The following is a 15,747-nucleotide window of genomic DNA, read 5'->3' on the forward strand; positions in this document are numbered from 1 at the left end:
CTGAAGTAATTGATCATTTATTTTGTTTTACCTCTATAAACGCGTTAAAATATTGAAAAATAAAATAAAATTCCGTTCAAAAATAAGTCGTCGACAAGAATACACATCGTATAATGTTTCTCATACATCGCAAATATTAATTTTCATCGTTAAATCGGTTATTAATTAAATAAAATAATATACAATACGATTATAAATTATATACGTAAATATGCATGTTTTTACCCGTGTACGATTTATCGTCCACGTTATATCGATTGCATGGTTCGGAATCTCGACCATTGTACATCGATCTATCGTCGTACATTCGCCATGGGATATAAAGCTACCGTCACCTCTGTATTCACGCGGCTTGTCGAGCGAATTAACATAAAGTAACAGAAAATATGTCAAACGCTCGATGTTTATGTACAAATAAAAAATAATAAAAGATCACTCGCCGTATCGGCCGACGGACAGAACACGTATTAATCTATACACGATAATTATTGCGTGTACAGTATAATTACACATCGCATAATATATTTATTGAAATAACGTTCCACGAGTGCGTGTACACGTCTTATTGTTTTTCTTTTAAATTATACATTCAAATATATACATAGTAAACACACGCATATTATTTCAAAAGTTTTTACTTCGTTTTTATTTTTTCTAAAATTATATGTCGACGCCTATAGACGTTCCGTGAATATACTTCTGCAATGCGGACTGCGGGCGCGAAGGTCCTATACACTGCCGCCCATAGCTAATGGTCCAGTAAACAAGAAAAATGAGTTTCTTGATTTTCTCCCAGAAGAAAATAACGGAAAAAAAAATGCGAGTTAATTGAGGAAAATCAGAAGAGAAATCGATCCGTAAATAAATGTTGAAACAGTGCAGTTGTTATATGTACCGCGTGCTAAAGAAACCGGCTAAAGTTGTTACGCATTGTACACGTATACTAACTATACATATATAATATCTTTGAATATCCTCGTGAAGAGAAAAAAACATATTTGTCGAACTATTAGGGGGAAGCCCACACGAGGAAAAAATTATTTATGCAAAATCGTAGCCCTGGGCCCGAATCTGATTACGTCAATAGACTACTGAAGTGAAAGTAGCATTAAACATTTATTTTTTTTTTATATATATATGAAAATAATTTTTTTTTTTGATAAATAAGTACACGTGTTTCAAGGACCATGCGCGACCTTTGATTGTTTTTTAATGTTTTTCCATAAAATCACAATGCATTTTTTCTCGTATTTTTACTTTCTAAAACAATCAAATTCTAATTTGGTCGAAACGAGTATTACGAGTATATTATGAGCGGACGTGCCTATAATATTTTTTTTACAAAATTATTATGTAAATGATAACGTTTATCTGACATGTCGAAACGTGTACATACGCTTAAATACTGAAATGTTGTGTTTTATATCTTTGACGCGGTTCATCCCGAAAAGTCAAGTTCAGTTTTCATTTAGACCACTAATATATACAGTTAGTTATAAACCGTTATTGCATGTGTATGAATAATAACGCTAATATTCTTCGTTTTACAATTGAGACTTCAACTTTCGTATGGAAATTATACTTCGTTCCGATTCACGTTTATATTCGAATATATTTTGGAGTGATTCGAATTCAGGCCGTACCAATAGAATGTATGAGAAATGGAATCCGCAGACAACGGTACGAACGTGCCAAGCTTAACCTCAACAGGTGTTAAACGTATAAAATATATGGTTTATGATAATTTTATCTCCGTCCCTCCCGGTTTAATTTATTCCCGTGGTGAGGGCAGCGTTCGGAAAGAACGACATTCGTCAAAACTCACATTGAAGTTCGTATTCTGCGAACGTCACTCGCTTTTTTCAAACAGAATATGAACGACGTTTATATTTTAAATGAATTTGAACGATTTTCGGAGCGTTTGAATTGATTTACCGATTCAATTGATCGGTCAAATTAACATCAACTGGTGCTTTTTTTACATATTGAACGCTAATTCGATTTTTAAGTGAACGTTTCGAACAGTGGACGAGGGTGTGACAAACGTATACAATGATACAAAAAAAAAAATGGTTGCTATTATTTGCAAATTTTCGTTCAATTCCGGTTACTGAGCAGGTCCCGGAAGCTCGTGAATCTAACAATTATCATCGAGTGATTTTGTAAAGTTGAGCATATCATAATGTAAAATCCTGTGGCCTGTCCAAACACGAGGCGCGTGCGTGGCATTTACAACTCTTTCGTACCTTTATACGTACGCATGCCTTTTGCATACACGTATACACGTGTGTGTTTATTTAAAACATTTTTATATTTTAATGCTGGTAGACAGATGTTTGACAGTTTTTTTTTTTTGTTTTTGTTTTTTCGCAATATGGGTACAGTGACCTTCATCGCGTTGATACTACTACTACTACTACTACTACTACTGCAATAATATATACATAGATGGCATATTGAATACAATACGACTCTTTCTTTTTTTTTCACATTTCATTTGACCAAAGTTATTTCTGTACATATATATGTACCGGTCGGCACAGCTCGTATGCAGCAGGTTTATACCTATCTCTCGAAATCGGTCGATCAAACACACGTTACGTAATATATATATATATATATATATATAAGAATATAAATTATTAAATGTAAGGTTTGTATATTTGTATTATAATTGCTGAAATAATACAGTACTAAAGTTTGTATGTAACTTATTTACGTTTGTCAAAATTATTTCAGTTCGTTTTGAATACAAATTAATTCTTCTATACAAATATGATGAAGGATATATCTTCTGCTTAAAAAAAAAAAAACAGTGACATTTTATAATGACAAACATATTATTACACTTCTGATAACTATATCGAAGAAAAAATGTATGTGCAAACCATCTAAGTATACCTAAGTGATAAAGGGGATCACCTTCTATTAAGTTGATCGTTTTGTCTAGGTACGCATATTGTAGATTCTTCTCGTTTTTTTTTTTTTTTTGTCGTAAGCGCTCACAACTTTGTCACTAGACGTAGGCCTCCGGTGTACAGGATTAATGTTTTGTCCGTGTGACATATATAATGTATATTTGCGTTTTGACACTGTGTCTTATGCTCGAAAATATACGACGGTTTTAACGTTAATCGACACCGATAAATACTCATCAAACCGCGACCGCAATCGGACGCACGATAATGATATTAACAATATTAGTGTCGTAAATATGATAATAGCCGTTTTCTGATCCCATCTGCTGCCGGTGTTCCCGTGACCGTCGTCCGTGGAATTTTTTCGTTTCTTCATATTTTTTTATTTTTATTAATGATCCGAACTCGGGCGTTTCGATTCGGAACCAGCGCGGTACACTCTGTCGGATTTATATATATATATACGTTATAGCCAGTATACATAACCCCGCTACCGTGTATTATGAACACACGGTTGTTTCCGGCCGAGACGATATTTATTATTTCTTTTCTTTTTTTTTTTTTTTTTTTTTCCCCCCGTTTTTGTTTCAAAACAATCGTAAGGTAATGCGGCCGGAGAAAAGGCGCGATAAATCAATTTATCATCACGGCGCGCGCAACACGGATTCCCACGGAAGACGACGGTTTTTTTCGTCGTAAAAACAATATCGTCGTACACGTGAATAATACAAACGTATAAATGTACAAAAATCCACGTCTTACGGATCCCGTCCGTCCTGCACCGGCGCGCTTATACCCGGTGCCGTAGTCCCCGGGCTTTGTTTTTGTACAAACTCCGTCCAGTCTTATATTCGGGCGACGCGCGTTGTTATTGCTCGCGCAGCATTAGTAGCGGCGGTGGACACGGTACACGTGTAACTTACGCGTACGATTTGATCGTTACATTCGGGTCAGTAGCGCGTTCGTTCACTGCTCTTGCGGTGTACCCATATGAATTATTATTGTTGTTATTGTTGTGCTGGTGTCTAGAAAACGTAAGATGATTACACGCACGCACACAAAGGTCACGGTGAGTTGGTCACACCGCGGCCCCGCTGCCCGTGCAGACATTGAACGATGGACGGGGAGAGAGACACTTGTTCGACCCTGACGGGGACCGGACACGTCGTCGTCGGGGTCGCGGGTGCGGAACCCCGGCACGGACGGGCCTTAGGCGGGAGAGGGCACGACAAAAGCTTCTAACCGCCGCGCGCCCGTCCGCTGCGCATTGCTAAAAAGTCTCTTCGCAGGGTACACACGCACGCACGCCATTGTGTTCGCTCGGCTCTCGTGCGTTTGTGCGCGTGCGCTCGCATAATGCAACACTCGATGTTCGTGTTTTCTTTTTGTTCCACGGTTTACGCGCCGCGCGATGATGGGAAAACGTATTTTCGGGCTACTGACGTAACAGAAGTGCACTCGGTACACCGACCGTGTCCCCGTACATTGTTATTACGACGATCGCAATGGAAACGAAACAATGCAAAACGAACCAGTCCCCGCCACTGCCATTACGACCAACCGTGTAAGAACAGGTCGGTCGAATCGAGTAGAAAATAAAAAAACCTCGACAATCGTTGTAGGGTTTCCATTACGAAACAAGCGCCGAGTGCGCGTTTGGTTTCGCTGTTGCACGTGACACGTCTTGTTTCCGCACCTCGTCTTGGATTTCGTCAGTTGGACGTTCCTCACGATGCGAAATCGTTCTCGGAGCCGATTCAACGCGTACCGATTTGATGGCAGAAAACCGTACGAGTTTCGACCGAAAACTATCGGTGTTAAAAACCTATGTACGTTTTCAACGTTTCACCGATACTCGTCGTGAAAGTTCGCACGATATGATATCGTAAAATCACCATCGACGCTTCGTTTGCCGTGTCCCGCTCTCATTTTCCCGTACACACGAGCGTGTAAATTACGTCAGTGTAATCGCACACCTCTAAGTCTCTCCGTGACCCTCATATAGAGTTCTAGTAGCGGTAGTAGGGCGAAGGAAAGGTCCCGCCGACGTCTTTGCACTCGGGACACGGTCCACACGTTGACGATGTACTCCCGGAAGGGGGAAATATATATATAAGCTTTGTGATGATGGGTGGGGAACACGATGGTACACGTTTTTGGTGCGCGCAAGCTCACGCGGACCTCGTCATCGGCGAAAGGTATAAACGCACGTGCAGATGAAGGCACGTAGAGACATACCCTTGTAGTTTGCAAGTACACCGATACGCAGGTGTATACTGTGATGCGTGCTCGGGTGATAATTAGATAGGTAAAACATGTAACGTGCGGATTTTCGCTGCGCGTGCGAAGGACGAAGAACCTAACCGTTGGAGTGTAATTCGATGACGAAACGCCGCGCCGCCCTACGGGAAAACGTTGTGCGCCGCAAAACAACAAGTTTCGCAGTTACGATATAGGCGTGAACACATTAAAATATTCCGTACTACGTGTGTGCATGTGCGGTCTAATATATGCGTGTAAAAAGCTTATGAAATCGTCGATAATGTTATTAATCTACTGCCGGTCTCCACACTCGTTTAACAAGATCTATGATCTATCGTCTGCAGTCTCTCACGGCGATGCGCCGAAACGATCAGCGCTTAAAATCGTAACCACGTACACGCGAGGTACAAAGCGCGGCTCCAAAGGGGGGGGGGGAGGAAATCAACATTTTTTTAATACATTTTTGTCCTTATGAACTGTAAAATCCCGATTATTTAATAAGATACCTATTTAACAATATATAGCTTCCAACAAAACTGTTTTCACCAGACTATTCAACTATATCAGTTTCTTCGTATCATTCGTGTCGTGTTGTCGTGTGTGTTGAATTTATTATTCTTGTGTATATAAATGCTAATTAAAATCGATAATTTGAATGACTTTTTTTTCTGGTTTTCTATGCTCGGGCCCCCTAGATTTTAGTTTTCTAAAAATTCATCCTCTTGTAACTTTGAGTTAGTTGCCCCTCCGTGTTACATAGGATCTAGCGGGTGCGTTAACGAAAAACAAAAATAACAAATCCGTAATGATAAAAAAAAGGGGGAAAAAAAATTTTTAAATTTATTACACTGATGTTATTGTACGTATCTACACAAAATAGTGGAAACATATCACGTCCGCAACTAAATATATATACACGTATTTATGTACCGATCGGGATGAGTACGATTTTTTTTTTATCATTATTATTATTCCCCCCTTCCGCACTATTAAAAATACCTACGTGATTCCGTCGGCCTCAGCGTGCACACTATAGTATATAGTGTATTAAGTATAGGTACATAACAATGAAATAGAAAATTGTATCACGTGCACGCGCGCGAAGCCGCCCAACGGGAAAAACGTCGCGTGAATCTAGCGTTTCCTCTTCCCCGCCACTTTTTCCACGGTAACTTTTGAATTCGTAAAAAAAAAAAAAATCAAAAAAATCATTTTTTCTCAATTGTCATCATACCCACATGTACACATATATAGTATATATAGGTTACGGGCTGAAAGAGAAAAAAAGATGAAAATAATACACCATAGGTTATATAAGTACACTGGGCGTACTTCGCTTCGAATGCTTACAGGTAATTTCTTATATCTGCAGCGAAGTACTACATGTACATATTATATTAATATATATGTAGGTGAGAAGTAAACATCGGTGCAGAGTTATAATATTATGTGTTATTTTTACGCTCGTGTGCTGGCTTGCACACACAAAATTATCTATCTATGGTATAAGGGCGCACAAACGGTTTTTTTTTTTTTTTGTTATATTTTTCAAAGATCTACCGCGTTACGATTACATGAAAAAATGTCCTTTGCCCGTCTCATAAGACATTGCATACAATCTATGTAGCAACAACGAATCGCGCCTACTATATACTGTATTCGCAAGCTCGGTTCCTGTTTGGATACTTCATTCATTCGAAACGATTGTTTTCCCGGGATTGCTTTTCTATTTATTTATGAAACCCTTAAACGTTTCATCTCTCTTCGGATAAGTCTGTGCGGTTGATTTTTATGCGATATATTGTAAAATTAATTGATACGAGCACTGGCTCCTTCTTTTGGGTTTACCCAGTGAGTATAGAAATCGCATTTAAATTTTCAAGTCTAGTTATTTATTTTACAATAATTATTCCGTCATGTGTGTGTATATATATATATATATATATGTGTGTATGTGTGTATGTTGCAAATTGTAAATACTGTTATAATATTTATTGGTGGTAAAATGTATGTAATACATTTGTACAATTATACGCTTAAGCATAATATTATTATGTGCATTTGAAATGTTTGTTTCAAAAATAATACGAATGCACGTGCGCGGAGTCCAGTTGCGTCATTATTGTACCATTCACATTTATTTTCGTGCCACAAATTTCTGATAACTTTATACATAATACATGGACGAGCTGGGGAATCCCGTGAAGGAGGGCCGCCCAAAAGAGGGAACTCCCTCGACACGCGAACGGTTTAAATATAAAAAAATTACGAAATCACCCTCAAATTACCTACACGCACGCATAATAACGTCCGTCGTATGGTAAACATACACTCGGTAACCGTTATGCGCGAGAAAGCGACAGTCTAACGAAGTCGTATTATCATACATAAATATATTACACGTGCGCGAAGATAATTAAAAATAATTTTTTTTTTTTTTGCGACGGACAAGCGCCGCTCGCACCGTGCGTAATGATTCCTCTGCAGCCGTTTGTAAAGACCTGCGATTTTACGATTCGTTAAACGCGACATGTGTACGCTAAATTCGCTCGCCCACAAAAAGAGGGTTGACGTCCGTATGTATCGCGGCAGCGGTGACAAAGGGACTCGGAGAGAAAGCGAGAGAGAGAAATAGAGAAATAGGGAGTGCGACTGAACGAGGGAGAATAGTCGTCGTCGTCGTCGTTGTCGCCGTTGTCGTCATCCTCGAGAGGCACGCGCTTTTCGTTAGTACAAGCCCTCGTATACATTTTTTTTTTCTCTTTCCTTTCTTCTTTCTTCCCTTCTCCTGTATACATATACTATACATTTAACTATACTATAGTTTCGAGTCGAGTACAATATAGTGCTAATGCGTCCGTCCCGCATAAAATTGCGTATGTATATATTATATTTTATAATGTACGCCGTACGCAGCGCAGAGTAATCTATTATTATTATTGTTTTGTGACGATTTGCCGCTGTTGGTCAATAGAAAATTGTCGCCGTGTATACGGGGCCGTTTGAAACGTTTCATTGTACTCGTTTTAGGCGAAAAAAACAATCGATCGAGTTCGTCAGCGCGAGCCGTGGACGTTTAGTGCCTAAGCCAACGAGTTCTTAATTTACCCTCGACCGCCACGTGAAGTACTATAACCGGAAAGTTCTCGGCGTATACTCGCCATCAAAAAACACGCTCTGTGCTCGGTCCTCGTCTTCGTGAAATAACGAAACATGCACGGGTAATCGAACGTAACTAAGATCTATGAAAAATCGAAAAAGTTTCAGAAACTCGTTTTTAATGGCGAACAAAGCTAACCGGACCTAACGAACATCGACGTCAGTCATTTTCCTTTTGACGAGATAACGCGTATCGTTTTGCTGGTTCCGTCTGCGGTCTCCTACACCGGCGGACGCTCCCCCCGTAACCCTTAGGAGTTTGGGTTCTTCGGAGCTATCCATACGGCTGCGGCTTGTATAGAGCAACGCAATACTGGTCTCGGCTCGATTTGTACCGCGTCCCTGAATTAATCCGTCGGAATCAACCCCCTCCCCCCCCGTTTGACTCTCCATCGACCCCGTCGTTTCGTTGGACTGGTCGCGATCGTTTTTTCACCCCCACCACTACGCGCGTTGGGTGATTCGAACGGCTTCGGATTATTCATTGGCTCGTACGTTGGATACGTAAAATAATGCGTACACGGACGTACGTATAAAAAAAAAAAAAAAAAACATAAATAAACAAACAAATACTCGTAGCAGGTACTGAAAAACCTATAGGCACACGTCGGTAGCTCGATGACTAGGCGAATATTGCGACGCGCACCGGCGGGGTCGTCCTCTCGTCTCGACACGTTCGACACGGTCTGCACGGCGGCCATCACGACACGGTCTTATGTATTTTCACCGAATACACTTTGCTCTGCGAGTAAACGGATCGTGTGCGAACGAGAGCATTCGACGATCGGTGTGCGATCGAAATGTACGCGCGAACGAAGATCAATCTTGGCCGAGACCATTGCAATTCGTCGCGGTACGACTAACGATATACGCGTCTACGTTGATGAATACGGTTCTAACCTTGACGAGCACTTTATCGACGTGTTCACATCCGCGTTCCTAACCTAACCCCTTTTTCCCCCAGCCACGGCATTATCCTTCCCTTCGGTGCTGTCGTTCTCTCCCCGTGGTCATTTAATCTTGAACCACAGTTCTCGTATTCCAAACGATCGGCCATCAATATCTAATAAGATGAAAACGTCGCAAAACTATGATTTACAAACGCGTATTGTTTACTTTTCATTTTCAATGTTACGCAGTATCATATTTAACCGTCAAATAATTATTTAGAAAGATTTTTTTTTTTTTTTACTATTTAACTAATACAATATCAAACAAAGTAAATAATAAAAATTACCTATACCTTTAAGCTATCAATTATTAATACGGTAATTTTCCGTACGTTCGACCGAGATTCTCACGTCGTCGCGCTGCAGTAGAGAACGTCTTGCAAGTTCAAAATACTATTACAGTTTGCAACGGTTAAAAGATCAAATATTTTAATGGCGTGCGTTGTGCGCAGAAATCGACGCTCGTGTGAGACACACTCGTGAAATAATCTCGTTTAGTGAACATTGCGTGTTGCTCGATGTACATTTCGTTCTTTGCAGACACGTTGCGCAGTGCTTGCGTAGAAAAGTCCAAATACATATTATTATAAAATATGGCAACGGAAAACAGGTTCTTCGCGTCGATTATTATTACTGTTTCTTAACGAAATGTGCAACAGAACTTTACCATTATAATCATCTCAATATATCATTAAATCCTGTATCGAATACGCGGACAAAACAATTGCACGGTAGAACTGAAATTATACCCAAGACTTGTCCTCCGTGCCCGCAAGAATTCATATCATCTATTTAACGGTTTTTCTTTTTTTCTTTCGACGTGTTTTAAAATCTCATAACCTCCAATAAAAATGTATTTCAGACCATTACATTTGCATAGAAATCAATAACTCGCATGTTTCGCTTTTTTTTTTAAAAAAAAATTCGGTCGTGACGAAATGCGTTCAATGTCACCGTTTAATATAATACGTACACGATGATATGTAGACGTACAGGTACGAAATAACATGATTCCGGATTCGATTTGTAACGATGATATTGTAGCAATACATAATATCTCAAACAACTTATATGGCCGATTGTATAAAGCGTTGTCCCTGCAGGTTGCACGTACAATCATATACCGGGCGATATAACGGAACACTCGGCTAACCGTTTGTTACATTTTTTTCTTATTAATTTCAACCCTCGTAAATGAGACGTTCACTCGACAGCGAATCACGTTTGATCTACATTACACGGCGATGATAACAATTATTGTACATAATTCTGCATTGAATTTATCGATCAATTTGAATACGTGTACGTATTATAAGATTATATTGTTGTACGAAAAAAAAAAAAAAAACATTTCATTCTTATTCTAAACCCGTGGACGCATCTCCCCGACGCTGCGGGCGTATACTTCGGACACGGTAGATTTTTGGTTTATTTTTTTATTTGTTCGTCTTGTAAACACACATTACCAATATTACGCGCGTAGTCATTAATGATAATAACAGTGTAACGATCGTTTCGTAACCGATTTCGTTACGTTGCTGGCGAAAACCGACCGCATAGAGAATACGGTTGGGACGATTTTCTTGTATTTGGTGGTGCTGCTGTTGAGTATATATCCATAAATATACAACGAAACAATGACATTTTGCTCTAAACTAAAAGTATTAAATAATCAGTTACCGATATTATGTTTACAGTATATTTCACTGTTGGTTATTTATGTATATACCCTTAAACAAAAACTTTCTCATCACAATTTCTACGTGGCTATTAACTTCCCGTGCCACCAATATGATATCAATTGCTTAGATTTGTTACCAAAATCTCAACTTGAAAAAATAATAATAATAATAAGTCTACGCGTGCCGTGCACGCTTAGATGTAATAATTCTAGCCAACGTTTCAGCGGTACAGACGCTGTTATGAATATCACAACATGTATTGTTGTAACCATTTACAACGGATGATTTCCATCATACGCTGCTGGTACAATATCATAAGTGGTGTACAAATACAACGATGACAAATAGATGCGGTTGCACGGTTGATAACATTTTAACGTTCTGCGTACTCGCGCGTATTATATTAATATGTTATATTATTATTATTATTATTATTATTATGACGTGATTTTAGTGGTCGTAAACATAACGTGCGTAAACGGAGACGGTGATAAAACCAATGGGTTGTGCCTCGCGGGTAGTTCGGTGTACCGTAGACGGCGATCTTGGCGTGTTAATGTCAACATGATTTTTTTTTCCAGCCCAACAATATAAACACTGTAAATACTGTACGCGTGGTCTAAAAAACTTGATTGTTTTTTTTTTTTTTTTACATAACTTATAATGCTTTCGCGTGTGTAAAATGTTTAAAAAATAATTGACGTGAAATCGATATACATATACGTAATATGTGTGTACACATTGTACGTTTACGTTTTAATATTTACGTGCATGCGAAGTGTACACGGACGGTTTATTGATTTCAAACACATATACTTCGATCAATAAGTATAACTAAGTTTGATCGACCAGCACTATATTGTATACGGCACAGATATTGTTTAAGTAAAACAAACAGTGTTGTCGAATAATAATATTGATGACGATAACCTTGCGTCATGTCAAGGATCAGTGTTTTTGTGGCCGTACAGACTGCGTGAGTTAATGAGCGAATAAGGTTACAAAGGGTTATGCGAGTTATTAAATGTTGTATGTATACATTATAATATCATAATATTAATAAAAATAATTATTAGATATCGCGTGTAATGTGTGGTGACAATATAAGCAAATATAAAATCGGATTTTCAGAACGAGCTCTTGGCGGGTGACCTCTGTATTATGGATGGATAGAGCATATTACGACGTATTATCTCGATCATGTGTCGGATTCCAATTACTACTTAAATATTATGATATCGCATAAAAAGGCGCTTTATCGAACACTGCTCTCTAAAATACGACATCCAGTCCGGTGAATAATGAAAAAGGTCTTCGGAAAATTGACCTTTTATCAGATAATTTTATGCAATACGCTTACTGTTCTCGGACTAATTATAATTTTATCTACCACCGTAATGTACATTTTTAGTACTATTAAATCATGACCATATTGTATACTACATACAACTGGATACCGTTTGACCGTTGTCATACGCTCCATTGAATATTTTTAATCGAGTTCATAGACCTTGGGGATATAAATTGGTGCACTAGCAATCAGTTTTTAACCAAACTAAAATTCGAAATAAAAAAGATTTCATTTCATTATAGATCTGTCGTGGATTTCGGTTGTGCCGTATTAACTTGATTAAGATATGCGCGTTTGCACCTACGTTTTCGTGTGACGACGTGATAATATATTCCAACCGTTTTCCGTATGACTTTCGATTACGATTTTCGAACATTCTCCGACTCGTGCGTTTCCTCGCACGGTAATAAGAAAGTCAGTGTACCACGCCCGTAATCCTTGTCCCTCGTTCGGATCGTTATTCGATCCGATTTTGGCCTCCAGTGGACGATCGGCCGCGTTTTCCCTCGGACCGCGTTGCCATTTGTACATCGTGCAACCGCGAGAATGTGCACACCCTGTACGGTGTAAAATATGCGTACGCGCGAGATTGTTACGAAGTGTTCGGATTTGCATAGACCGTGTACTCGCACGTAAGACCGCGTTGATCTAATGCTGCGGGCTTTGACCAGTGTTAACCCGAAAACGGATAACGTTTCGGTACACAATTCGTACGCGTACGTTCGCTTTCGCGCGACCACCACCACGGCGACACGACCGGGTTAATACCTTTGCGCGCGCGTAAATAAAAAATCATAAGCCCGCGGATCGTGCACCGTATTCGCATGTGATATTGCGTTGTAAGCATGCGTGTTCGCGTCGATCGGACCGAACGAACGGATAATCGACTCGGGCGATCGTGTTACGAAATCTCTCGGCCGGGGTCGGTTCTCTCTCTTGCCGCGGTTCGAAATCCAAATTATGTTTACCTTGTTAGAATAACCAAACGATTTTCACCGGACAAATGGTCTTGGGCATCATAAACGTCTTCTTCGCGCAGTGCTCTTGCTTTGCTTACTTCTCCTCTATTATGTCAAATAATGATGTTTCCCAGTCGTTTTGTTTTTGTGTTTTTTTTTTTTTTTTTTATACACGGTAAAAATACCTACAATATCGTGGCGTGGCGCTAGTGGATTAACACATACATAACGAACGCATTCGTTTTATGATATTAAATACTGTTTTATTCGGCGACGCGTTCCGATAAAAATCGAATAGGCGCGCGTGATAGCGACGAATCGAAAAAAGTAGAGCTCCATATCTACATCTGTAGGATTACAAATGATTTCGAATTGAAAACAATAGGTGAGAGCTAAGACATTATTGTAATTCGCCCATCGACAGGACCTATGACGGCGGGTAATTTACAAGGCTGTGTAACCGCGATGGTAACGTGGTAGCATTTTGTCCACGCATACATGTCCCAATCACTGTTAACCGAACACGTCGCTTACGTGTCTACATATGTATGCATGTATAATATAATATGCGCGACTAATGGTTTTTGTTGTATTTCTGTTTCAGGGTGTGGCCTGCCGTCTAACATAAAATGGAAATAAGTCGACAATCGTAGAAACTTTACTGTTGTGTACCTATATTGAACTCAAAATAATTTAACTGGTGATATATATTATTATTATATATTAAGTGTTTTTAAGTTTTTTTTTTCCTCTCCGGTTTATGCGAAACACTATATAATATTCATACGGCTGTATTATATATAAATATATATACATAAAACATAAATAAATATTATACGCATGACACAATATTATCGACGCATGTTCTGCCGCAAAACCCAAAAATTATATTTAATGAAGAACGGTTTTTTTTTTTTTCAATTTTTTTTTTTCTAATGCGTAATTATACAATATTATTATTATTATTATTATTATTATTATTATTATTATTATTATCGATATATTCTTGTTGTAAATATTGGATTTGTGTATTATTATTATTATTATTATTTTATTTTTCCGATTATATATAATATGCAAATAATATTATAATGAACAATATTATCGTCGAAAAAAAAAAAAATGTAATTACACATGTAAAATGATGTACTTTGGAACCTTCCATAAAATTATATGATATACCTATAGTTAAACTTGTAAATATTGGAAAAAAGTGTTATATTGAACGTATATTTAGACACTAGAAAAAATCATAGGTAATAGAATTTTTAAACAATTACTTTGTTTTGTGTGTATTATTTATCGGGTTGTTGCAAACCGTCATGCTCCTATACAGTACTGTTCCTATCAACTTCCTACAGGACAACATCGGTTCCATGTTGTCACCATCGCGGTCGTCAAAATATTTGAATAATATAAATAAAAAAAACAACCGTTCTGAAATGATGTTACATCAAACATGTTTTACCGAGTTGCCTGTTCATGGTATCATACGTTACAACGAAAAGTTCGAATTTTCTAGAAGGTTATCATCGGGTTAGAAAAAAATAAATAATTTTAACCCTCGTCGGCCGACGGGGTCTGTTAGTCCGAGATATTACGCAACACACATGTCAGTAGATATCTCGTTGAAGGACACCGGTAATACGTTGTAGTGCCATCGAAGCGAACTCGACCCGGGTGAACATGTTTTGATCAGAATATATTATTGGTGGAAAAAGGCAGACAATAATATGTATTCGACGAGCCTCCTAACCGTATTGAAAACAGTGATAAGGATTGTGAAAGGCGGAAAAAAAGTTTTTTTTTATCTTCCGTCACGTAAGGAACGGCAACTCAACAAGTCTGTAAACTCCGAGCGAAATTTACACAACCGGCACTGCGAGCCGGGAAGAGTATATTATAAAATACTGAAATCAGCACGTACGAATTTAGTGGCGTAGCCAAAGGGAGGCTAAGGGGGATACATCCCCCCCTTATGGGTCGTGTTTATGTGTACGTACTAGACTAGCATACTACTATTTGGTATTTAAATACTTTACAACTGTGGTACAAACTAAATGATGACTAACAAAACAGGTGTTTTTTGTCATTGGTAAATACGTAAGCGTATTAGTTCTACCGTGATTGCTACTGAATTTTCGGTGATAATCGTGAACGTTGTAACGACTGCCGTTTAACGCTCACGTTTTACTACAGTCGGGTTCATACGGTTTTAATACTTGGCCGAGTCACCGGAGCAAGTTGCTAAATCGATTAGGTACTAAAACACGTTTGGCGTGTGTTTAAACACGTAATATTTATTATTGTTCATTCTAGGGAAGAGCTTTGTATGAATGTTGTACCAAAATCAACGTGTTATTATTATCATCATTATTATTATTATTATTATATTATTTTTTAATTTTCAACCTATTTGTCTTGAAAGTTGTTATAACCTTATAACCTATTTTTCTAAACCTATGA

The 15,747-nt window shown here is 38.4% G+C and overlaps 1 protein-coding gene across 1 annotated transcript in view; it reads left to right on the forward strand.

Moving 5' to 3' along the window:
- The window catches only part of LOC112692228 (homeotic protein distal-less), a 201,637-nt gene extending 187,598 nt beyond the window's left edge, over nucleotides 1-14,039 (forward strand). The window contains exon 8 of the mRNA XM_025566841.1: nucleotides 13,886-14,039. Within this exon, the coding sequence (XP_025422626.1) occupies nucleotides 13,886-13,904 (19 nt within the window). The 3' untranslated portion in view covers nucleotides 13,905-14,039. The remainder of the gene's footprint in view (nucleotides 1-13,885) is intronic.
- Nucleotides 14,040-15,747: the final 1,708 nt, after the last annotated feature.

This window comes from Sipha flava, unplaced genomic scaffold, assembly GCF_003268045.1.
Source record: "Sipha flava isolate LNK unplaced genomic scaffold, YSA_version1 116_pilon_pilon, whole genome shotgun sequence".
NCBI lineage: Eukaryota > Metazoa > Arthropoda > Insecta > Hemiptera > Aphididae > Sipha > Sipha flava.